This window comes from Somniosus microcephalus, chromosome 11 (assembly GCF_052327205.1).
Source record: "Somniosus microcephalus isolate GS21.2 chromosome 11, FLI_Smic_1.0, whole genome shotgun sequence".
Classification (NCBI taxonomy): Eukaryota; Metazoa; Chordata; class Chondrichthyes; order Squaliformes; family Somniosidae; genus Somniosus; species Somniosus microcephalus.
The window spans coordinates 40342698-40368591 of NC_140997.1; the positions used below are offsets into that span (position 1 = coordinate 40342698).

The 25894-nt window shown below is 41.4% G+C and overlaps 1 protein-coding gene across 11 annotated transcripts in view; it reads left to right on the forward strand.

Moving 5' to 3' along the window:
* The window catches only part of prpsap2 (phosphoribosyl pyrophosphate synthetase-associated protein 2), a 40758-nt gene extending 15323 nt beyond the window's left edge, over positions 1-25435 (forward strand). For 3 of the 11 annotated variants that reach the window (XM_086000523.1, XM_086000525.1, XM_086000524.1), the window contains exons 4-11: positions 4904-4970; positions 6090-6262; positions 8824-8939; positions 11483-11538; positions 11771-11919; positions 12390-12460; positions 18376-18522; positions 23965-25435. In XM_086000523.1, the coding sequence (XP_085856649.1) occupies positions 4904-4970; positions 6090-6262; positions 8824-8939; positions 11483-11538; positions 11771-11919; positions 12390-12460; positions 18376-18522; positions 23965-24156 (971 nt within the window). In that variant the 3' untranslated portion in view covers positions 24157-25435. Of the gene's footprint in view, positions 1-4903; positions 4971-6089; positions 6263-8823; positions 8940-11482; positions 11539-11770; positions 11920-12389; positions 12461-18375; positions 18523-18772; positions 19268-23964 lie in introns of those variants that run through there. The other 8 variants (XM_086000526.1, XM_086000527.1, XM_086000529.1 and 5 more) reach the window with 8 other exon arrangements.
* The last annotated feature ends 459 nt before the right edge of the window (positions 25436-25894 follow it).

The following is a 25894-nucleotide window of genomic DNA, read 5'->3' on the forward strand; positions in this document are numbered from 1 at the left end:
GGTGGGCCAGACAGTGGTTGAAGGGGGCGGGTGGGTGGGTGGGGTTCTTGGGTTGATGTGCGTCCTTCCGCTGTTTGCGTTTGGCTTCTGCTTGCTCCCAGCGAAGAGACTCTAGGTGTTCGGCTCCTTCCCAAATGCTTCTCCTCCACTTTGTGTGGTCTTGGGCCAGGGATTCCCAGGTGTCGGTGGGGATGTTGCACTTTTTCAAGGAGGCTTTGAGGGTGTCCTTGAAGCATTTCCTCTGCCCACCTGGGGCTGTCTTGCCGTGTCGGAGCTCCGAGTAGAGCGCTTGCTTTGGGAGTTTGCAACCAACTTCAGCCAGAAGTGCCGAGTGGATGATCCATATTGGCCTACTCCCGAGGTCCCCACCATCACAGAAGCCAGTCTTCAGCCAATTCAATTCACTCCACGTGATCTCAAGAAACGGCTGAACGCACTGGATTCAGCAAAGGCTATAGTTTCCGACAACATCCCAGCTATCGTGCTCAAGACTTGTGCTCCAGAACTAGCCGCGCCTCTGGCCAAGCTGTTCCAGTACAGCTACAACACTGGCATCTATCCAACAATGTGGAAAACTGCCCAGGTATGTCCTGTCCACAAAAAGCAGGACAAATCCAACCCGGCCAATTACCGCCCCATCAGTCTACTCTCAATCATCAGCAAAGTGATGGAAGGTATCATCTACAGTGCTATCAAGCGGCACTTACTCACCAATAACCTGCTCACATGCCCAGGTTGGGTTCCTGACCTCATTACAGCCTTGATCCAAACATGGACAAAAGAGCTGAATTCCAGGTGAGGTGAGAGTGACTGCCCTTGATATCAAGGCAGCATTTGACCGAGTGTGGCATCAAGGAGCCCTAGTAAAACTGAACTCAATGGGAATTGGGGGGAATATGCTCCACTGGCTGGAGTCGAACCTAGCACAAAGGAAGATGGTTGTGGTGGTTGAAGGTCAATCATCACAACCCCAGGACATCGCTGCAGGAGTTCCTCAGGGCAGTGTCCTAGGCCCAACCATCTTCAGCTGCTTCATCAATGACCTTTCGTCCAACATAAGGTCAGAAATGGGGATGTTCGCTGATGATTGCACAGTGTTCAGCACCATTCACAACTCCTCGGATAATAAAGCAGCCCATGCCCGCATGCAACAAGATCTGGACGACGTTCAGGCTTGGGCTGATAAGTGGCAGGTAACATTCACGCCACAGAAGTGCCAGGCAATGACTATCTTCAACAAGCGAGAGTTTAACCACCTCCCCTTGACATTCAATGGCATTACCATCGCCGAATCCCCCACTATCAACATCCTGGGGGTCACCATTAACCAGAAACTTAACTGGACCAGCCACATAAATACTGTGGCAACAAGAGCATGTCAGAGGCTAGGTATTCTGCGGCGAGTGTCTCACCTCCTGACTCCCCAAAGCCTTTCCACCATCTACAAGGCACAAGTAAGGAGTGTGATGGAATACTCTCCACTTGCCTGGATGAGTGCAGCTCCAACAACACTCAAGAAGCTCGACACCATCCAGGACAAAGCAGCCCGCTAGATTGGCACCCCATCCACTACCTTAAACATTCACTCCCTCCACCACTGGCGTACCGTGGCTACAGTGTGTACCATCTACAAGATGCACTGCAGCAACTTGCCAAGGCTTCTTTGGCAGCACCTCCCAAACCCACGACCTCTTCCACCTAGAAGGACAAGGGAAGCAGGCGCACGGGAACACCACCACCTCCAAGTTCCCCTCCAAGTCACACACCATCCTGACTTAGAAGTATATCGCTGATCCTTCATCGTCGCTGGGTCAAAATCCTGGAACTCCCTACCTAACAGCACTGTTGGGAGTACCATCACCACACGGACTGCAGCGGATCAAGAAGGTGGCTCACCACCATCTTCTCAAGGGCAACTAGGGATGGGCAATAAATGCTGGTCTTGCTAGCGACGCCCAGACCCCATCAACAAATTTTTTAAAAATTCTCGTATCGGGCATGCGGACGATGTGGCCCGTCCATCGGAGCTGATCGAGCGTGGTCAAAGCTTCGATGCTGGGGATGTTGGCCTGAGCGAGAACACGGACGTCGGTGAACCTATCCTGCCAATGGATTTGCAGGATCTTGGCGGCGGCAGCTTTGGTAGTACCTCTCCAGGGATTTGAGGTGCCTGCTGTACATGGTCCAAGTCTCTGAAGCATACAGAAGGGCAGGTATCACTACTGCTCTGTAGACCATGAGCTTGGGTTTGAAGTCCTGGTCTTCAAACACTTTCTTCCTCAGGTGACCGAAGGTTGCACTGGCACACTGAAGGCGGTCTTGGACTTCGTCATCGACGTCTGCCCTTGTTGACAGTAGGCTCCCGAGGTATGGAAAGTGGTCCACGTTGTCCAAGGCCTCGTTATGGATTTTGATAATTGGGGAGCAGTACTGTGTAGCGGGGGCAGGTTGGTAGAGGACCTTTGTCTTACGGATGTTTAGTGTAAGGCCCATGCTCTCGTACGCTTCGGTGAAGGTGTTGACGATGGTTTGGAGTTCGACCTCCAAATGTGCGCAGACGCAAGCGTCGTCTGCATACTGTAATTCGATGACCGAGGTTGGGACGATCTTGGATCTGGACTGGAGGCGACGGAGGCTGGACAGTTTCCTGTTTGTTCTGTAGGTTAGCTCCACTCCAGTAGGGAGCTTACTGAGGATGAGATGGAGCATTGCAGCCAGGAAGATCGAGAAGAGCGTTGGTGCGATGACACAGCCTTGCTTGACCCCGGTCCGTACATAAATTGGGTCTGTGGTGGATCCATTGGTCAGGATCACAGCTTGCATGTCGTCGTGAAGCAGGTGGAGGATGGTGACAAACTTTTGAGGGCAGCCGAATTTGAGGAGGACACTCCATAATTCCTCACGGTTGACAGTGTCGAAGGCCTTTTGTGAGTTCAAAGAAGGCCATGTACAGCGGGTGGTGCTATCTAGTGTGTAGCTTTCTCAGGTTTCAAAAGTAGAAATAGTTCAGTGGACTATCGGCCCTGGGACTGAATTTGAGGTTTGAAAAACCTGTTGCCAGTTCAAATTTAAATGGTTAAAAAAAATTTATGATTGCTTTCTGAGATGAGTTTCATGGTACTGCAACAAGGCAAATACTAGTATCGCTCAATGTGAGGAGGAAATTTGAGACCAGGAGGAATTGTAGTCTCGATTAAATTAGGGTGAGCTGTTCTTTTCAAGTGCACTAAAGTTCTCGGATGCAAAGGTTTAAGGTTTCTCAACAGCACTGATTTAGTGATTGAATAGGTCAAATTCTGTTATTAAATGGCATTTTGGGATTCTTACTGTGCTAAGCAGTGGCGATCTGATATTTTCTGTGAAAACTGAACTAGTAACCTTGATTGTCAGTTATTCACTGCTCCTAATCAATACTGCTGCTTCTGAACATTTTAAAAGTAAATATTTCTGTGGGAAAGTCGCTCTTGTACAGCTGCCTTTAAAAGAAAAGATCACTTGGTTCTGCTCCATTATATTTTTGTTGGAAAGAATTAGTTGAGAGTTTCACTTGATTTGGCTCTTTTAGGCTTTGCATTGTTCTGAATTGGGATAAACAGTGGAGACTGAATCGGCAGTCAGCAATATATCCATTAAGAAATTCACTTTGATCAGTTGACTTGCCAGCATGAGAGTGTTGTGCAAATGAACTCTGGTTGCGTGGGTGGCTGCGAAACACACCATGTAATGGGTGAACAAAGCAACACTCCTCCTGGCGACATGGAATGATATATTGACAATGTGTAGTGCTGGAGAAACAATACTCCCAGATCAAGCAAACCTTGGTCAGTTGCAGAATAAAGTGCATTCTATGGTGCCTTAACAATACACCCTCAGCACAGTGCTTGCCCTGTAGCAGTATAATGTTTTCACTTCCCCATTCCAGTTGTGATGACTGTGCTGTAGTGCTGTTATGAGCAGTCTTGTGCTATGGACGATTGACCAATAGGGCCTGATGGGATGCAACTTTCTAAGCTCACTTCACATAACTGAAATGGGAGAAGCAGAGATGAAATAATTGTCTTTTGGGTCTACATTCAAATCCAGATCGCAGAAGTGAAAGAACAGTTTGATGATGCAACCAAGCCCCTCTCCTTCATCTCTACTTCCTCACAAAATCTCTTCATGAAATGGCCATTTATCTTTTTGCTTGTTAAGATCTTTTTGTAAGAATGGCTTGTACGTAAGTGACCTGTCTACCTTGGAAACTTGAAATACAAGCATCAGCCGAAGGAATTTATGCAATTTACCTATGGCAACAGCTTCAGTCTCAAAGTATTCAAATATTCTATGGCATGCCAGTTAAAAATAGTTTCCTTTGCTGTATTTGAATCATTGTTTATCTTGCCTGTTCTAAACCTGATTTTCTCATGTAAATATTGCATAGGAGCAAAAATTCAAATGGAAGTAGGAAAAAAAGGTTGCACCACTTTGTGACCCTGGTAAATGACTTGTCTCCTTCCCTTATTGGTGCAATAACCGATCCTGTAAACATCGGCAGTGGTGTGGTCCCAACTCCTCTTGTCTTTGTTTGATAGAAATGCAGAATACCTAATAACGGAATATTTTACCCACAGAGTTTCCCTGTCTTTCTCCGCTTGTTTCTAGTGGGCAATACTTTGTTGCTGCTGGAAACCTTTTCACCTACAATAAGATTTTACACCTAGATTGTGGAGAAAGTGTTTTCAGTGCATCTTTTTCATTACTGTGTATCAGCAGTTACTTTTGTATATCTTTCATATTTTTTGAACTGAGGTAGCTGTTTCGATCAAGCTGAAGAAGAATCGGGATTAGCAATGTGAAATTAGTTTGAACTCCATTTGAAGTTACTTAATTTTTTGATGGTATTTTCTTTTCTTTTTGATAGAAACAAGAGTACAGATTCAAGAATCTGTCAGAGGAAAAGATGTGTTTATTATTCAGACTGTTTCAAAGTAAGTACTGTGGTAAAACATAACTTCATCTCAGCTGTGCATTTTACTGGTCAAACAGGAAAAATAAACTTCTACAGTTTGCATTTGGGTTTTGAGAGGTGTATTTTGAAAGTAAAGCTTTAATTCCAATCTTTGCTATCTTTGATTTCAAGTTGAAGCTGGTTTGTAACTGCAGTGTACAACTGTGATCGAAGAAGGAACGTCCCTCCTGTTTCTTTGATTATAGAAGAATGACCACTAAAGTGACCTTCATTTATTTTGCAGGTGGTGCACATGCATTTAAAAGTTGGAACTCCTTTTTTTCAGCTGCATCGAAATACCAAATTTAGAATAGAAACATTAGGAAAAATCAGTATATAAAGCATTTACTTTCATTTCAGTGATCATTTTGTCTGTATTAATGGATCTTTTTTCAATGAGTATTGGTCATGCTAGTATATCTGTTCTGACTCTGTTCAGGAAACCAGTCTCAACCACAGTTCTGGTAGGAGTTGAAACCCATGATCGTTTTTCAGAAGTATTACTTTGTTTCCCTAGCCTTTTTATTTGGAAAAAAAACCCTACAAGTGTGTCTCTTTCAATGATCTGGTTCAAGCCAATTGACTGAACAAAGCAACTAGTAATGTCTGTGAACTGGTGCTGCATAATGCTGGATGATGAGCCTTTTTTAAATGAGACTAACTTGAGCAGGCTTAAATTAGGGATGTCTACTTTTTTTAAATTTCAGTTTTACAATGGCCACTTGGAGAATGTAATGTTCTCATGAATGGCCTTGTAGCTACAGTACTGAATTTTTGGGACTCCACCAGATCAGAGTTTGAATCCTAGTCTTAAGTCACTTGCATGTTTGGGATCCCTTGGGGAGGAATAAGATTTAACTTGTTTTTACTTGGTACTGATAGCAGGGGATCTTCTCTTGCACTCTTCAAGTTACACAAGGCGTGGCAGTGATATCCTGCAGGTAGACCTTCTGTTGCTCTTGATTGAGGACGGCTTATTTTTAATAAAAAAGGGGGGAAGTAAGGGAGTTAAAAACATAATTTAAAATTTCATTGCCTGATATTAGTGAACAGATGTTTTTTTTAAAATAAATAAATCTTGCTTTTTCTTGTACAACAGGGATGTCAATACCACCATTATGGAACTCCTTATCATGATCTATGCCTCTAAGACCTCATGTGCCAAGAATATCATTGGTGTTGTCCCTTACTTTCCATACAGCAAGCAATGTAAGATGAGGAAACGAGGTTCCATTGTGTCCAAGCTCCTGGCATCCATGATGTGTAAAGCTGGTGAGTTGTGCTTGGGTCGTTCGTTCTGCAACTCAGTTTATGGGAACTGTGTATGAAGTGCTTGTAGAGAAGATGTTTTTATTTAGAAAGGAAAGAACTTTAATTTATGTAGCACTTTTCACACCCTCGAGACATCCCACAGTAACTTTACAGGCGATGAATTACTTCTGAAGTGTAATCACTGTTAGGTAGGCAAACGTAACAGCAAATCTGTGCGCAGCAAGGCCCCACAAACAGCACTGAGATGAATGACCAGTTAATCTATTTTTGGTGGTGATCAAGAGATAAATATTGGCCAGAACACCAGGAGAACGTCCCTGTTCTTCGAATAATGCCAAGGGACGACTTACATCCAGCTGAGAGGGCTGATGGCCTCAATTTGAATTCTGATTTGAACGACGGCACCTCCGACAATGCAGTACTCCTCCGTGCTGCACTGATGTGTAAGCCTAGATTATGTGCTTAAGTCCTAGAATGGGGCTTGAATGCCCAATCTTCTGGCTCTGGTGAAAGAACTACCACTGAGCCAAGGCTGATGCTATTAGATATGTTTTAGAGAGCCAGCATAAGGTATATAACAGCTAGGGCATTGAGATAGGCTGCATGTTCTAAACTTTACAGTCAAGCTTCCCTTTGAGCTACATACCATTTGGGCAAATGGACAACTCTATCCATGCCACACCTTCCTGCATCCTGTGGGATGGGTGTTTGAGAATAGGAGAGGTGTTCTCGCTCAAATCTGAAGTTCCCTACTTGGGGAATTTTAATGGCACTGCCACCCAACCGCGAGAGCTGTTCACTGGGGAGAAATGGTGGTCATAAATCATTGAAGTATATATTTATAGATGTCATCTTTCCTCATCCATAAAAGATTTCTGATTAGTTATTTTACAAGTAAAAAGTGGAGGTTTGATGTTTTTAAACCTTGCCCTAATTCAAATTTTAAATCATTGCAGGGGAGGTTTACACCAAGTTGATTAGAATTTGGTGCCACAAACCTTCATTAAAGCAGAGGGTCCTTAAATTCTTTTAAAATAATTTGATTGTTGCTTGAAAAAGAATGTTAAAGGGTATGAAAAGTGAGCAAGAGAATGTGAGTAGACCAGGTGACTGGTGGAGAAAAACACTGGTGCAGACTCGATGGGCTGAATGGCTGTTTCTGTGCTGTAACATTTTATGATTCTATGAAATATGAACCCACTCTTTTGAATCTCTCCTTGTTTACCCACCTGGACAAGCATTGGATGTTCTGAGACGCTACTCAGTGAGTACTGTCAGTAGTCTTATTTAGTTGCTAATGCTACTGTATCCATCACGAAAGACCTGGAAATTTAAGGTGAGATTTTTGGTGATGTAGTTGCCATGGATGCCCAAAAAAACGCTTTAAGAAGTAAGTTGCACCTAATTGCTCCTAATTATTTGTATTTGGAGTCTCTTTCTGAACTAATGTTGTGTAGAGTGGAAATGTGCTGTGTGTAGTCAGGTTACAATAGCCAGGAAACTGGCTGCAGTTAATTTTGCATATGTTGAATGATGCTGAATTTATTTTTTGAAAACCAGACCCAGTCTTTTCTCCCCAGTTTACAAGTGAGTAGGTTTGCCTGTTTTATTCTTCACTTGGTGACCTAATGTAATTTTTTTTTAAACTCTTGAGGAATTGGTAGTTTGTTGCAACTTAGCAATTTTGAAGGATTTAGTCATTGTTAGAATTTTGGACATTGTGCTGAGGTACTTTGGGAATGTTTTAGACTTTAATACTTAAGTGACTGATCTCATATTTCTTACAAATCTCAAGTGTTGGTGAAAGTTTCTGAGATAGTGTGGACTCTTTCGAGTTCTGGGATGATACGCCAGTAAGGTTAGTGTTTGTGCAATTTAGTTTACTGGGCAATAAAACCTTAGTAGTTAACCCCATCACCAAGTGACAATGTGTTGAGATAGTGTATTGTAAACTGGTTGGTCAACAGACGGGTAAAATGGAAGCTCATTCCACATGAGCTCTCTTCAGTCACCTCATTGACTCATTATAGACTCCATATACAAAGTGGCCACGTAGAGCAGTCTTCAAACCTTCACTATTCTCTTGAGGTTTTTTGGCACCATTGTGGACTTTAGTTTGTAGAGAATAAATAGAACAAAAGTATGCATTGTATGATTTTCTTGAGATTTTTCTGCAGATGTATCTTGTTCCTAGTGTTTATAACTCTACTTTTAAAGAGTATTTTGAACATGAAGACTGGTCTGAGGTGGGGGAGGTCGCACATCAGAAACTATAAAATGATTGGAAAGGCAATTATTGGAAAGTGCCCAGTCACTTTCTTTTCCTGGTGAAGGAGGCCGACTCACTTTAAAGTATGGGGTAACTGAAACACATTCAGAAAACAAGAATAATTAAAGCATGTAGTTTTTAAGGCAAATGAAAAAGTCTTTGTGTTAATATCCTGCTTAAGTACTGTAACTTATTTTTCCTTGTGTGGTTTGATTGCTGCTGCTAGGTCACTAAGTGCATAAGAACTTGAGGTGCTGTTGCAGATTTGTATTTATTTCCACACTCTCCTCAGGCTTGACTCACCTGATTACAATGGATTTGCATCAGAAAGAAATCCAGGGATTTTTCAATATTCCAGTTGATAATCTGCGAGCGTCCCCATTCCTGTTGCAATACATTCAGGAAGAGGTGAGGTTAATGGAGTTACTGACTGATAATGCACTATTTTCAGAGATGAGAAATAAGCACTGGTAGCTGTGTGTGCAATATATATATTGCAGTACTGAATTACAGTTACTTGCCTCATTATTTGAGTCACTAAAATAAAGATGTGGAGGCTTCCCCAATTTTTAAAATTTACTTCTTATTGGCCCTTAAATTGCGGTCGGAGGCGTACCTCCGGAGTATGCCTCTGACCCGCGAAACATTTCCGCACCTACCTGGTGTCGTCCAAGCTGTGGAGAGTTCCCTTCTCTGGCCTCAATGCGTATAGTAGCGTAAAGGCCCACTGATCCCAGGGACGCAGACAGTTCGGAAGCGTCCCTGGGATCACGTGGGCCCGGTTCTCCAATGAGAAAGGAGGATTCCATTGCAGTCATTTAGGAACAGAATCCTCAAATAATTAAACAATTTAGACAATTCTAATAAATATAAATGTTCTGAATTTATATATTATTCATAACTCCCTTCATTACACCAAATACAGTAAAAATAAAAAATTTTGAAAAATAATTTAAACATTTTAATCTGTGCCAATATTTGCATAAACCAATGTTCAGTGTTTGTGCATCATTTTTTATTTTTAAATGTATCATTTAATATTTATAATAACTCTTACGCTGATGAAAGCAGGCCCTGCACCTGCTTTTACCAGCCATAAGAGTTTCGTGGGCAGTTGTTGGGCAAATAGCCCAACTCTGCGCCAGCGAAACTGATTTTACTTTCGGTTCAGATGATCTGTCAAGGCGTACCTTGACGGATCACAAGTTTTGAGTTTTCGCACGGAGAAACCTGGAAGTTGCAAGGCTTTTCAGAAGGATTCGTACGCCATCAAAGACACCGTAATTTCAGGGCCAATGTTCAGTACTGTATATTGATGAAAGAGCTTAAACTCACCAGTGGCACATACTAGTTTGAATACTGAGATCTACTTTGCATATACTGGGGCAAAAATTGCTGTCGACGGCATACTTCGGAGCACGCTGCTGACCTGCGAAAAGAATAGGCACCTACCTGATGGAAGCCCTCTGCGAAAGCTTGCTCTCTGACACTGCAAGTAGGAGGGCATCATCATGGCCCACAGATCCCAGGGACGCAGCCTGTGCGGAAGTGTACCTGGGATCACATGGGCCTGGTCTTCCAATCAGAAAACCGATAGTATTTTAAAGGCTGCAGTAATTTAAATGAATGAAATACAATCAGATTTAGCTTTTATTGTGGGAATCCAATTTATTACTCATAATTCCCACTTCTAAGCAAATACTATGCAGAAAGTTATGACATTTTTAAGAAACCTGCAGCTTTAATATATACTAGGATTGCTTCTCATTAAAGCTTTTAAGTGATTTAATTTTTAAAGTTTTTTTCATTTCGAGTATCCCCTTGCATTGTGGAAATGGGCCCCGTCCCACGCCTGTTTCCACCAGCCGTAAAATTTCCGTACGTAATTGCTGGGCAGTTGGTGGGCAAATAGCCCAACTCCGAGCCAGAAATTAGGTTTTCGGAGATGGAGCGGATGGCCTGTTAACGCATACGTTGACAGATCACAAGTTCGGGATTTCGTGTGTGCGCTTAAATCCCGAACTTGTGGTGGATTTCAAATGCAGTATGACGGTGTACTCTGAGTACGCTGTCATACCCACCGCAAAATCAGGGCCATTGTAATGTATCAAATAACATTAGTATGATATTAACATAGTTTAATATCGGGCCTGTGCTGTTTTTAAAATTCGGTTTTGGTGTAGCTTGGCAACATAGAGGACAGCAGTTAGTTAATTACCGAATGCATTGCTGTGTAACATTCCTCAGTATAATTTATTGCACAGCACCTTTTCGCTTGCAGAGCCCAATTCCAAGACCCACCAGAAGTGGTCTCTAAGTACTGACGGAAGAAAATTAGAAAATGGAATCGGGGGGTGCGGGGAGTGTACTGTATATACGCCTATCCAAACACCGTTTATTTTAAGCTGTATATTGAACCCAGACTGTTCTTCAGGCATTCCAACTCCGCGACCAAGGTAGTGGAAATGGGGCTGAGAGAGAAGAACTGCTTGGGAAAGTGATCTAACTACAAAAATGGCAGTTGTTCTATATTGTGTGGTTTATGAAATCATTGGTATAAAAAGCAAGTTACAGGGTTGTTGGATTCTAATATGAATTTTGAAATCTGTTATGTTAAGCAAAAATTCCAGTGCTAACGCTTTATTTATTTCTGCTGTAGCACCACTGACTCTCAGATTTGCATAGCACAACAGAAATGCAAGGAACTGGTGTGCTTAGTCAGGACATTAACAGATGTGTTGGTTTCATTTTTTTAAAATTGCACTCCCAAGAAAATGAAACCCAGTTTAGAGCATGTACTTCTGTTTAAAAGATCTGTGTTGGTTTTAAAATACTAAACAATAACTATAATGTGATATGAGTGGAGTATATCAAATAATGCTGATATGCATTACAGTATGTAAGGGTTTGTTAAGGAATACATGCTTGACTCTCTCTCTCTTATGGTGCAGATCCCTGACTACAGAAATGCAGTGATTGTTGCAAAGTCACCAGCATCTGCCAAAAGGTGCGTGCCAGGTTTAGGGATGTGTAAAAGGTTACAGCAGTTGAGTTTTCACTGAGATCCTAGCAGAGAGGACAATGTGTTTTCTTTTAAATGTTTTCTAATCCACTGTCATTTTAAATTAGATATATTGCACGCAAAGTGGACACTCCTCAACAGTGTAATGTTACAAGCAAGTGATGGAAAGTTTCTGTTGGGGTTCTCTTCCATGAAGGCCTTTTCTGTTCTGTTTCAGAGCACAGTCTTTCGCTGAGCGGTTACGTCTAGGAATCGCAGTGATTCATGGTGAAGTGCAAGATGCAGAGTCAGATTTGGTAGATGGCCGACATTCGCCACCTACGGTGAAAAATGCAGTAGCCATACATCCCAGTCTGGAGATCCCTAGTAGGTGTACAGCGTCACTCGCCTTGTTTTTGTTAGGCAAATTGAGTGCTAATACAAGTCAAACTTGGACCAGTATCTAATGTCAATGAAATAATGCTCCATCATTCTATTTTAAAAAGTAGATTAACGGTATATTCCGAGCCAGATTTTTAATTACTAAAAGCATTGATTTTTTTTTTTTTTAAGAATTGATTTGGATGCTGCTATTGCCATGCCATACAGTGCCTATTGGTAACTGTACAATGGAGCTGATTGGATCTGAAGAATTAAAGGCATTAACACATACTGTATTGTGTTCGTACTTTCTAATTCTACTTCAGAAGTCACCTTCATTTTAGCTAGCAAGGCTGAGCCTGCAGCAGCTGCCCAGTAATTGGTAGTGAGAGTTTGTTCGGTGCTAATGTCTGTTGAAACAAGCTCATGCAATGCAACACACGTAATTATTTTGACTTTCCTTTTCCTCTCATCAGTGTTAATTCCAAAGGAAAAACCTCCAATCACAGTCGTTGGAGATGTAGGAGGAAGAATAGCTATTATTGTGGTGAGTTGGTTCTTGAAAGTCTTCGCAAAACATTAAAATTGCATATTACATTTATACATTACTGTGGGAAATGCTTTACTTTAAAAGTACTGGTAGGGAAAAATATTTTCTACTTTTCAAGTATTCAGAGTGTTGCTGAACGTGCAAATAGTATAACAAATAGCTTTTTGTATTTTAAAAGCAGTATTTATTACATGCTTTACCATTTTTTTCTAACTTTCTAGCGTATCAAATTAAAAGCTGCTAAACTTAACATATAGCATGTTTCTTGATTATTACAACAACTTACATTTATACAGCGCATTTAACATAGCAAAACGCCCCAAGGTGCTTAACGAGCAATATCAATAAAAAACACTTTTGACACCGAGCCACAGAAGGAGATATCAGGACAGATGACCAAAAGCTTGGTCAAAGAGGTAGGTTTTAAGGAGCATCTTAAAGGAGGATAGAGAAGCGAAGAGGTTTAGGGAGGGAATTCCAGAGCTTAGGGCCAAGGCAGCTGAAAGCACGGCCGCCATTGGTTGAGTGATTAAAATCCAGATGCGCAAGAGGCCAGAATTGGTGGATCTCAAAGGCTTGCAGGGCTGGAAGAGCACAGATTGTGTGGAACATGTGACTTCCAGAATAAACTAGTTTTTAAACTTTGTGATGAAAGTTAATTCAAACTGGTCTTGTATGTTAATAATTGCACATAAATATATTTATATTCTCAAACCTTAATATTAACCAGCACTTCTAGAATAAATTTGGAATCCTTGAACCTTGTTTGTGTATTTGATGAGTCAAATTAATTATGTTTTCTGCCCCTGATTTAATAAACTTTAAAAACATTTTAACACTAATAATTATACATTGAATAAGGTCAAATGCAGAATTTCAGCTTTCTAGAACATTGGATTCATGTCAGTATTGGCCTAGGTGCGAAAGTCAGTCTGATCGTAAAATGTACAACTATACTCTGAAAGAATTTTTAGAATTGTAAAATGGCTAGCCATTCAGTCACATTTTATCACCATTTTACTAGAAATGTGACAACAAATTGATTTAAAGCTTGAAGACGAGTGTCTGAGTCTCTAATTCATTGAGATTCTGTGTAAATAACAAGTTGGCTTTGTCAACCTTCAGACTTCACTATATAATAATAAACTATATATAAATGAGATCATTGTGTTCGTTATTCTAAGTTGGCAACAGTAATAATTTGTTCTGTGTTGCCATGCCAATAAACCTATAATTGGCTGTTCATCCTACTAAGCTAATTGTCAGTATCTTCCTCCTTAAATTTGTTTGACTTCACTGATAAAGCAGAGGGGAACTTAATGTACAGTTTTTAATGCTGACCATTCTTGAAATTTGAAGTTTCTGCAAGTTCACTGGCTTTATTTGTATAAGGAAATGATCAGTTCTTCTTGTAACCACTCCTAAATAATCCAGTAGTGGGAGGAGAGGGGAAATCTGAAAGGGAAGGATAGCCTGGCGTTTTTTAAAACTAACTCATTGGATTCTTGAGATTGGATTGTGATACTGGAATTGTTGTCTGTTATTGAATTGATTTAGCACTTGAAGATTGGTGGCAGAGCCTTTAGTTTATTTTGCTTCTGTGTAAATAACAAGCTAGCTTTGTAAACTAACTTTTAACCCACTATTCAGTATTCATTTCTGCAGAGATACTATGGGTCTTCAACCAATAAATCTTGTCAAGTGAAGTTCCTGCTGTACTCCAGCCATTTGCATTAACTGTAATCTCTCTACTGCTCCAGCGTGACATTTTGCATTTTCCTGTACCGGCTATTGTTAGTGGTGGTACCAAATGACAAGCGGTTTTTTATGCCTTCGACTCTTGTCTGCAAAAACTTCTTTCACTTAAGACTCTTCCAGTCAACAGAGGGAGGGTGCTTATGTGTCAGTTATTTTCAAACTTTTCTGTTAAGGGATCTGGAGACCCCTGTCCCACTGTCTGAAAGGTAGTAACAGGACCTAAAAGAAGACACTGCTGTTGCTTGCAGAAGATGTTTTGCTGTATAGCAACAGAAATAATATGATAGTGAGTCAATAGGTACCGAAATCTAGTGATCTGTGGGCCCCAGTTTGAATATGCTGGTCTTGTGTCGTCAGTTTGTGATTAGATTTAAACCTAGATTCAAATTTGAGTTGAAAGAACAGTGTGCTGAATCATCCTCCCTCTAAGAAGCTTCTGTAAGAAGAGACACCAGTACTTCATTTGACTTTAGTTGGAAAAACACTTTCCCACAGCCTACATTTAACATAATAAACTCGCACCCTGCTAATGATGGAGACTAGGGGCTCGATTTTGCCAGGCCCAAGGAGGTGGGATTGGAGGCATGTGAGTTGTTAAAATTGCCAAAAATGGCGGCTGGGCCCGATCCTGCCTCCATCCCACCTCCGAGCAATTTTCCCAAATGTGTGTTTTCTGACCCGCTTTCCATCCCGCAGCCTTTAAGGTCTTTAACAATCTCTTAAATGCCTCTATAATCCCATTTTGAGAGGCCTTTCCGATTTTAACACATTTCCCCCATCCTACACGCCTCCTCTGGAACACGCCAGGTAATGCTAACAGCCTCACAAGTGGATTGCTTATGAACAGCTGCAGCTCCACCATTACAAAGGAGTTTTCACCAATGATTGTTTGCAGGTGGCAGAACTTTGTTGTTTCAGGTCTGGGGGAACTTTTAGCAGGCATACTCAGTGTTGTGGAAGTTTGGAGCCTGACACCCATCTCCAGCATGACCTCCTGGGAAACCTCTCTCCCCACCTTGACTAAGCGCTTCCTCAACTGAGGCATATACCAGAAGCATGACGACCATTTAATTCCTTTCCTCCTGGACATCAGATTCGGATGAAGACCAGCCGCGGCAGCAGCAGAACCATGAGCAACAGCAGGAGCATCAACAGGAGCGCCAAGCTGCTGCTCACCCACCTGAAGAGGCACAGGCCAGAAGGCGCCAGAGTGTGACCATATTGCTGCAAGGGATGCACTCATGTTGGTCACATTTGCTTAGCCTGTACAATCAAACACTTTTGCCTCGCACCTTCTTACCAGAGCATCGACAATGGACAAGAACCTGCAGATTCCTATCACTCTGACCACCATAATGACAATTGCAAGTCGCCCTAAGCCCTCAATGTGGAAGTCCCATTTGCGAAATGACACAGGCGACAACTTCAACAGTTTAGCAACAGAATTTTTTATCACAACAAGCAACTGGTGACATTTCAAAAATAAACACAACATAACACCCAAGTGACTACCCTTGTGACTACTTGTGCATTATCTTCCTCTTGCGCGTGCTCCTATGTGGTGCTTCCCCTGTGGCTTCAGCAGATGTGGAGGCCCCTTGCTCACTTTCTTGCTGCTCCTGTCTCGACACCTTTGGCGGCCGTTCTCTGGGGTTGCGAACTTGTGAGGGCTCGGCAACAGTCTGCTGCTCCTGCGGCTGTGCAGGGGATGAGACGCCCATCTCAGTTGGGTGAAGACTCTGGTGGGGCTCTGACCGAGGGCTTTGCAGTGGCATGGTCGTGTGAGTGCTTGGAGAGGAGCCCCCACTTCCTTGTTGTCTGCCACCAACATCTCTCTCATGGATCAGCCCCACTTCAGAGCTAGCAAGTGGCTTGACAGCACCTTGCTGCGCTTCAGGGGGGCCATGAGGACCCATTTCTGCACTGGAAGTCCTACTCCAGAGGACTTCCATGAAGGTCTGGTTTCTCTGCTTAATAGCTGACCATCACTCCTCAAGAGATGTCAGTCTATTCTGAACAATGACCATGTTTTCTACACTCTGGCGACTTAGCTCCTCCATGGCCATAGCCATCCTCTCCTCTACTGTAGCCATCCTTTCCACGGAGGTTGCCATCCTTTCCGTGGTGATGTGTTCGTGCGCCAATACCTCCACAAAGGCTCTGCTCATGTTCGCGATGGACTTCTCCATTCGCTCGACACTCGCAGCGACCCTGGAGACAAAACCTGCCAGAGACTCCTGCACCTGTTCCTGGAGTTCCAGCACCGCTCTCCTGGATGGACCCGGAGGCACAGGGTCGACATGCAGCTGAGCCGAGCGGACAGAGTCCTGTGCCCTCCGATGAGGACTCTCCACTGCTGTCCCTGTCTCCACCATCTACTGATGCTCACTTGTGAGCTGTGATACACCAGGTGCCAACACTACGCTATCTCGCGAAGGTCCCACCGAGGTGTGAGTGTCTGCGCTGGTGCTGGATGCTCTGAATTCTGCTGACGTTGCGCCCTCAGAGGTTGCAGTTTCCTCTGAGGAGTCTAGAAGCTCAGGCTCTTCCTCCTGGACAGTGGGGACGGAGGCTTTCGATGGTCCTGTGGGGGAGTAAAGGAAAGAGTTAGAGATGTGAGGTCAACGTTACATGAACATTGAATAGTGCAGATCATAAGTCAATCTGTTAGAGCATCAGATTCATCATCAGTGACTCATGCAATGTCAACGAGAGAGATGCCAAACTCTGCTGTCACCAGCTTACTGCGATGCGCCCATCTGTCCATCCCCCACTTGGGAATCTTCCTCGATCCCGGCGATTTCCAGGGCCGCCTCCTCCCAGGTGGCGAGCAAGGCTACTGAGGTTGGCCCTCCTCCTGTCCTCGCTCTTTCCCTCTTATTGTGGGCTCTCTTTTCCTGCAATGAGGGACACCAGTGGAGTTTGAGTGAGAATGAAGGAGTGAGTGTAGAGAATCCATAGCATAGATGCTTAGAAGGATACAAAGGGCACCCCCCCCCCCCCCCGTGTGTGTTGTAAGTTGTTGTTGTTATGGCATCACAGTGATAGGGAGTGTGAGGGCTGCATGGTCGAATAGTTAAGTGAATGTGACCTTAGAGAAAGAGGGAATGGGTAAGGGTGCAGGCATGTAAGTGTCAAGTGGGATGTGGAGGAAGAGGTTGGCAAAGCAGGGTGCTGGTGAGGAGAGGCGATGGGGATCAGATTGAGGGTGATGGGAAAGTCATACTCACTTTTCCTGGGCGGAGAAGATCATGAAACCTCTTCCTGCCCTGCAGCCAGGTTCTGCGGCTCAGCGAAATGGAGCTGACCTCCTGGGCCACTTGTAGCCACACAGCTTTTGTCTGCTGGGGTGGCTTTTTTTCTCCCTGAGGAAGGGAACAGCACCTCCTTATTGCATCTGGCTCCGTGCACCAGAGCTTGGCGGGAGGGCTCATCAAATCGAGGAGCACACTTTTGCTTGATCGTGGACATTGTCGGGAAATCAACTCCCCCTTCATACAATTTGCAGAGCCTTTGCAGTCTCCAGAAGAAGCAAGTCTGCTTGCAGGTCTTGAATCCAGCAGCATTGATGATGTCATCGGAGGCGACTTTCTGTATGAAAAGACTAATTGGGCTAAGGGTTCCCACACACAGGAAATCAATTGCCCAATTAGGGGAAAATCCCACTTTTTCAGCACTTCACTTAGGAGGTGGGGTCCTGACACGATTTCCACCTGACACGTCCCAGCCCCGCCCACACTGACAAAATCCAGCCCTAGCTGTCAGGAAAATCAGAGACTGTGGCCTGAATGCCAACAATGTAATGCATCTGGTTTAATCGCTTTTTGGATATGTATCGTCTATTGCCACATTGCAAACCTTTGATTAAGGTAGCTTCTTTTGTCAGAAGTGAAAGGGCTTTGCATTGACAAGTTAGTATTGGAATAGTCTGTATTACTGTACAGTAAATTGGATCTGCATTAGGTATACAGTAGCCCTGGAAATATAAATGTAAGCCCCTAGTGAGATGGTTTACAGATACTTGAAGCATTGCTTCCCTATCATACCCAGAGCCATTGATCAATGTCATTGTTGTGCACCATAAACAAAACTACTTTGTTTCCATCACTTCTGCAGTTTTGCTAATGGACCTTTTTTATCTGAATTTTTGACAGGATGACATAATTGATGACGTTGATAGCTTTTTAGCAGCTGCAGACACTCTGAAGGAGAGAGGAGCTTACAAAATCTATGTAATGGCAACCCATGGTCTTTTGTCCTCGGATGCACCCAGATTGATAGAAGAATCAGCAATTGATGAGGTAACCAAAGCCTGCTGATTAGTAGTTCACAGTATCAAGTTAAATATTTGTAGATTTTTTTTTTTCTGTTGTATTTATAAGGAAGTTTATAATCCAATCTGTCCAGTTGTAAAATGCAAAAATGTCCCATGTTGCACTTTTAGAAAAAAATAGCCATTCCCAGTTGCAGTTAATTATTCAACAGTGCAGACCCGCTGTAAATTATTGGCAGAGTCCTGATACTGAACTAGCGTTTTCCTGTTAATCATAGACATTCATCTTCCGCAGGTGGTGGTAACCAATACCATCCCGCACGAAATTCAGAAACTCCAGTGCCATAAAATAAAGACCGTTGACATCAGCATGATCTTGTCTGAGGCCATTCGAAGAATCCACAATGGTGAATCAATGTCTTATCTATTCCGAAATATTGGTATGGATGATTAAAATGGTGTTCCCTAAGGCCAACTCGAAGTGTACCTTTTACTTATCTTGGCAAGAAAGTATTGTGATTCACTGGTGCAAAACCTTAAGTTTCTATAAAACGAGGCCAACTTTGTAAAGTGAATTTTTAGGAAAAGATGCTGAATATAGAGACTACCTATAAGATACTTCAGATTTCTTTGCTGTTTTGTAAAAGCGAAGAAGTATGACCAAAATACCTCTTTGTTTTAGTTGCTTTTGTATTTAGGAGTATTGTACTATGTTTTGCGTATTGCAGCTCTATCTTTGCTCTTGAAGATAATCTGCTCCAAGCTAAGAGATGGCAGCACAATAAAGAGTAATAAACATAAGCTCCTGAAATAGCCAACCTGGATTGTGCTAATTTCCTACATTGCAACAGTGACTACACTTCAAAAGTACTTAATTGGCTGTAAAGTGCTTTGGGAGGTCCGGAGGTCGTGAAAGGTGCTATATAAATGCAAGTTCTTGCTAATATGTATAAACGGATTTTTTTTTTAAGTAAATGTTTCAGTATTGCATATGGTGAATTAGTTGAATAATTAAATTGAATCACTTGGTATTTATTTTCTGGATAAGGAATAAAACTGGAATGTTCCATGTGGCTTTTAACCCATTTAAAAAAAAATCTTTTACATTAAAAAAAATCTATTTTAATAAAACTTTTCCCCTAAGATTATCCTGATGAAACTCCCATTTTGTGCTGCTTTTTCTGACAACTAGCATGGTCCTCCAGTACTAATTATGTGGCTAGAGTGTCACCTGGTTATTTGGGCCTGGGGAGCATCACAGAGCTAGATCCTGTGCTCATTTAGTTGGTCTACACTGGACAGTAACCAAGAGTGGGAAACTGGCTTGTTATATTTCCTTTCTTCACTCTGTAGCCCAAGGACACTGAACAGTTGTAATGTTGTACTGCCTGTTAAGATCAGAAAACTCTGCACAGACCAGGGATAAAAATCTATGAGCTTATTGATCTGTATTGCTAAATTCCACAGCACATGGTGTATTAACCCACTAAGCTGTGTTGGAAGCTTTTAATGTTTTTTCCAAAAGATTTTTGTTTCCAAGCTTATAGTCTTGATCATTCATATAAAAGCAGCCATGTATCAGGGCTTTTCAAAGACTGTGTAAGATCTGTAGGGCCATAAAATAAGAATAGCCATTTAAATCGTGCCCTGGGTATAGATTTTTGGCTGTAGAAGAAAGTATTGACTTTGTGGGTTTGAGTTGGAAAAACACTTTAGTAGTTTTGAGCTCAAATAAATGATACAGACACCAGTTCACAGATCAACACGAGAACTGAGTGCACATAGTCTAATATATGCTTGGTTACTTTTGTCATTGGGTTGCTGTTTGTACTTTGATGTGCTCCCTCATGATATTAGTGTGATAGCTTTGGATTGCCCTTCTTTCTATAAATGTGAGGTGGCCGTATAACTTACAGCTTCATTTGTCACCATTGAGGCATCCTCCCCTGTGAGAATATAAGTAACATTTTGTGATCTGTCTGCCCTGGACCTATTACGATTGGCAAAATGAGAAAAATCAAATGTTTAGTGCAGTTTATATTTATGCTGGACTGCTTCGGTGAACATGTAACGTAGTCAAGAAGTCCCTGATCCATTAGTGGTAATCGGTTACAGCAGAAAATGCACAACACATCAGTCAGCATCTAAAGAAGAGATTAACGTTTATGTTGGCATGGTGGTAACCAATTAATATATTTCCAGTTTTTGAAAATTAAATGTTCTGAAGGGAATAATTATTTGGTGTAACTGTTTTCTCATTCCATGGTCTGCAAAGACTCTGAGACCAGGTGGAAGGGACTTACATACAGATGTAAACATGAGCAACAGAGTGCAGTGACACCTTTTTTAATATGTAACAAATAACTTTTAAGTATAGGATGAAAAGTAGATTTTTTTTTTTTTAATTGCAGAGCCATGCAGCTTTAATTCAGTAAACAATTTGTGAAGCTGTAACTAAACAGAAATGGATATTGGTGGTGTTTTTCTACAATGTGATGCAATTGCTTGATGACATATTTGTAACACATAATGTAGACTCTAGTATTAAATTTACTTAAGTAGCCATTGCCAACCCAGGAATAACCTTGACCTCAACCTCAGAAGACTGCCCAGTACTGCATAAGGATAATGTTTTTCCATTTCCTACACAAACCATCCTAGAATGAAAATACTAATTTTGCAGATTGTGGTCAGTTTGCACTGTTGATCCAGGGCCCACTGAGCAACTGAATTGAGTGGCCAAATTCACCTCAGCAAGCAGAAACAGGATAGTTTGATCTCTGGATCCTGTGCTAGTTTTAGACTGAGAACCAAGATGAAAGTGTGCTGCCACGTGCACCATTCCCTGACCAGGAACCTCACTTCTTGGTTGATCAGAGGCTGGCTTGCCCTTTTTGTCCGATGAGGATTTTATTTTCTCCTTTTTCTTGTGGAGATATCTCCCATGCTTCAGGTTGTACCTTCACTGCTGGACAGCTAAGATCTGTAACTATGAAATTGCCAGTATAAACCTAAATCTTGCACCTGGGAGAACACTTTAGTATCATGATACTGCTGCAACCAGCCATCTCATTATACATGACCTTAACAAAAATCAGATTTTTTTTTTATTTTTATGAAACTTGAGTGCGCTATTTGCAGTGGTACATTAATGAGATGTAATTTGAATCTTAATTATCACATGTGAAACACACAAGTCCCCACCTTCACAACGTGAAGATTTTTGGTGAGTCTAGCATTGGCTTGGCGTAAAGTCATACATCCTATATAAATGCCTAAGTTGTTAAAAGCAGCTTTTGTTAAATCGGAACAATCCTGTTTAGATACCAGTCACACACAGTGCCATGTTTATATAATCCAATCATAATTTTGAATGACTTAATGCTCATTCCATTTATCAGGGTTCAGCTGTTACCTGCGTTTAGTTGGGAAAATACAAATCCACTGTTATGGTGAAAGGATGGCAATGGTCTGTACCACCTGATAAAGATTAGAATGATCCTATTCCATTTATAGAGAACCTTTGTCAGAAATCACCTATGTGTATATAGCTGATCCACATTATACACATTCAGTTACTAAAAAAAAATGTTCCTTCCAAGTATCTTTTTATTCCCATTGGTGGAGGTATTGGAAAGAAAAAACCGAGGACTCTCTCTTCAAATCTGTCCCATTTAATGAGTGTGTCTCCTCCCTGCCTCCTTCAGCCACTTAAAGCTGAGGAGTTCTGGGATAGTATGTCTTTCCACAAACACTTAATTTGCACCCCCATCATCATGTAAGTCATAGACTTGTGTTCTATAAATAGGTGCTTTGGTAGCCATTGGCGCCTCTATTGACAAATCTCCTGTGGCCTTGCTCTTTGTTAGTTGGAGGGATTGTTATGTCTTTTAACTGAGTTTGTTATAACAGGCTGAGGTTACAGCACCATCTTTGGAGCAAGTAAGACTAACAGGCATTCTTGTTTCATTATTCTTGAGTTAACAGCACCATCCTCTGGAGGATTTAAGACTAGCAGTTGTTGCCATTACATAAAGGGCAAGGGGGCGTTATTGTGACCAACACGGGGATATATATTTTAATAGTCTTGCTTTTAGTGTTGTCTATCAGACTGAAAATGTCCCACTTTGTTCCAGGTATGAAACCAATCAAAAAGCAAAATAGAAAAGGCAGCCATCTCTGTGTGGATATTTCTGACCATGGAAAGAACTAGCGATTTATAACTAGCTGCATCTTCAGCAAAAATAATTCAGGGATCACCCTCTAATTGAATTCAGGAAATCTCAAGAGAGATTGGCATTTAATTGACCTCAAAATCTATTTACAACTCTTAAGACCTTTTGCCCTTAAAGGGAAACTGGTTCCACTAGGTAGCAGAATAATAAATTGTGCATTGTGGTATAATACTACTGTCCTTAATTCCATGTATCCTCCAACTCACCATGAGCAACACCACAAAAGTTCCTCTATTATATCAATACATGCAGAAAGTTTATCAAGCTGTCAATCGAGCTTTTCATCAGGTTTAAGCAGCTCATGCCATTGGGTTGTCTACTAAAACTGGGAATGCTGACGTGTATCTGGGCACCTTAATGTATTTCTTCTCATCAATTGCTCTCAAGTTTGCTTTTCACCAGATGTCACGTGACTCTTGTCTGGTTTCTGATTGTGTTTTGAAAAATAACTTGCTGAAAATTGTGCGCGCATTAATCAGTATGTTCATACACTTTCTGTAAAGTTCACAATTTGTAAATTACTTCCTCTTATCAGACTGTGGGTTCATTTTAAAATGGGCACACTGGGGACTTTCCAAAACACTTACAGTTCCCAATAACTTTGCTGAAAGGGACAAATGTTAAATCCAATGCTCATTAACATTGCAATGTTTTTCAACTCAAATCTGGAAATAATATTTTCCACCGCTTGTCTTGTGCTTGGAGGAGGTTACCTGACTATCTGTCGTTATTATTAAACCTTGGAAAGTTTTTTTTGGAATGACTTTTTTAGTTTCCTCTTGAAGTATCCCAATCTGCTTTACTTTAGCCTGTACCTTGAGTGAAATCCTCAATTTTCTTTCCCTTTCTGTATTAGAAGACAAACACTTTTTTTGGCTACTAGTTGCATGTTTCTTTTTGGGTTTTCTATTCACGATTTAAACATTTGGATATCACTGGATGAAACCCAAACTCCTCGGCAATATTCTTTTTATATAGGAAATCTTGCTCATTTAGAGATTGTGAAGAAGATGGGCTGTTTGTGCTGCATGAAACGTAAATCAAATACATGAATGTTCAGAATTGAGATGCAAATTAACAGTAAAATATCTTTTAAATGTTAATGCAATAGAGAATGTAAATGAAGGATACGTACTTGTGGAATGTCAGTGCACAATATGTGCAGATGAAATTAGCTAGCTTTTGAAAGTAACGTTTTTTGTGTGTTTTTTTTGTTTTTTTTCTTTAAACCTCAGGAAGGCTTCCTGATTAATGGTCAGGTGACCATTGAGGCAGGTAGACTTTTTAATGTATGTGGGGTAACAGTGCTGAAGAGTGGACCCCAGGGACCGCACCAAAGACACCCCTTCTCCCGTCACGTACAGCATAGTAATGCCTCCACCTCAGAAGAGAATCCAAAACCAGGACGTCTCCTGGCTTTTTATTAGAATGAATGCCTCACCAGCTGTGCCCTGAACCAACTTTATAAATATCCTGTTTGATTGTGTGTTAACTTGCATTGTTTGCAGTATATCGTACATTTAGCAAGCATTCTCCTTGGAGAAAAAAAATCTAGTCATTGTATTGCTGTGATCTTAGGAATGTGTAGTCAAATACTGAATAAGAGCTAAGAATATGAGAAAGTGGGGTGATTTTTGTGTGTGAGGAAGCTTGAATGTCACATAATTTGTCGCCTTTTATAATTTTACGCCCAAAATACAAATTGGCTGGCAAATGTATTCCGTGGTGAAACGTACATGTTGGACTGGCACGATGTTTTTAGTAAATTAATTTTTTTAAATTGTTATTTAGTAATCGGCAGAGGGAGAAGTGCAGTACTGCCATTACTTGACATTTTACTTTATCCTTATTTATTATTCGATCTAGGCAAAATGTGTCAGAATTTAAAGAGTTTTGCCATTGCTACCCCATTTTTTTTCTTTAAATTGGGCTTTTTGTGTCTTTCATGCATTTCTTGCATTCTGTTCATCAGGGCAACTGGCTGGAAGGACTTGCTGAACCATTACTGTGTTAGCATCAGTAGTGGTGGTTATTAATCCAAGGGCTTTGAAGCTTCATTTCAGCTGTGTATATTCTTTGAGTTCTATCATACTCAGCCATCCAGTTTCACTGATATGATTACTGCTCACTGATTAAAGTAAAGATTCAAGATAAAAAACACAAATGGACAGAAAGGGGAAATTACTGCTGCTGAGTGTTTTTCAATGCAAAAGCAATGGGACTCTGCTGGAAAACAAATTGAGGTTGTTCATATTCTTTTTATGTAGGATTGATAGCATCTGCCTGAAGAGAGATTTTGCCTTTGTGCCTGGGCAAAATCAACGCCTTGGTCCCAGAAGTAAAAGGACGGTGGTCTAACCTACATAATATGCCGTCTCTCGCCAGCACTCCTGTATGATCAAATCTAAAAATAAAGCTTTAATAGGAAAGATGTATGCTTTTAATTTATTTTTTTAGATTTTGATGTCTTTCATAGACTGTATATTTATAATAGAAAAACTCAGCATTATACGTAATTGTATTTCCAATGTGTAAAGGTCTGCAAAACACTTGAAACAATTGCAAAAGAATTCTGTGCACTTACCCATCTGTTGCTTTACAAAGGTCACTGGGCCATGTTTTTATAGAATGTTGGTAACAGTTTGTAAGTATTGCATTTTAGCTGAAGCATAACAAAATTGATTAAAAATGGAAAAAGGCACTAAATTGCAATGTCTAAGGGTGTGTTTTGTTAAATGTGTGTATGTATGTATGTGCGTATTTGATTTTATATTGTGATGGAAATTTCGGAATATGGTAACTAGGATTTTAGTGCCAGAGGTTTATTTAAACATTGGAATAATAAAAAAATGTGCTGGGCTAGATTGTTTTTAGCTCCCTAGATTTTTCAAACCTTTGAATCAATTTTATGCTCAACAGTGCAAACTGTTTTGGCCTTTAACAATGTTGGAAAAAGTGTGACTTCATTACTGAATGTTCACCTGTAAAAATTCACTTTAGTGATATTTACTCTGCAGTAGAAATGCATATCTAAAATTGGATTTCAGCTATAACTCCATCATATGCTTATGGAGGGAGTCACAGCACACAGGGAGGTTCTCTTCCCTTCCAAGGGCAGAAGAGACCTCCCCAGGACACCAACTTACCTTGCACCTCCACCAACCC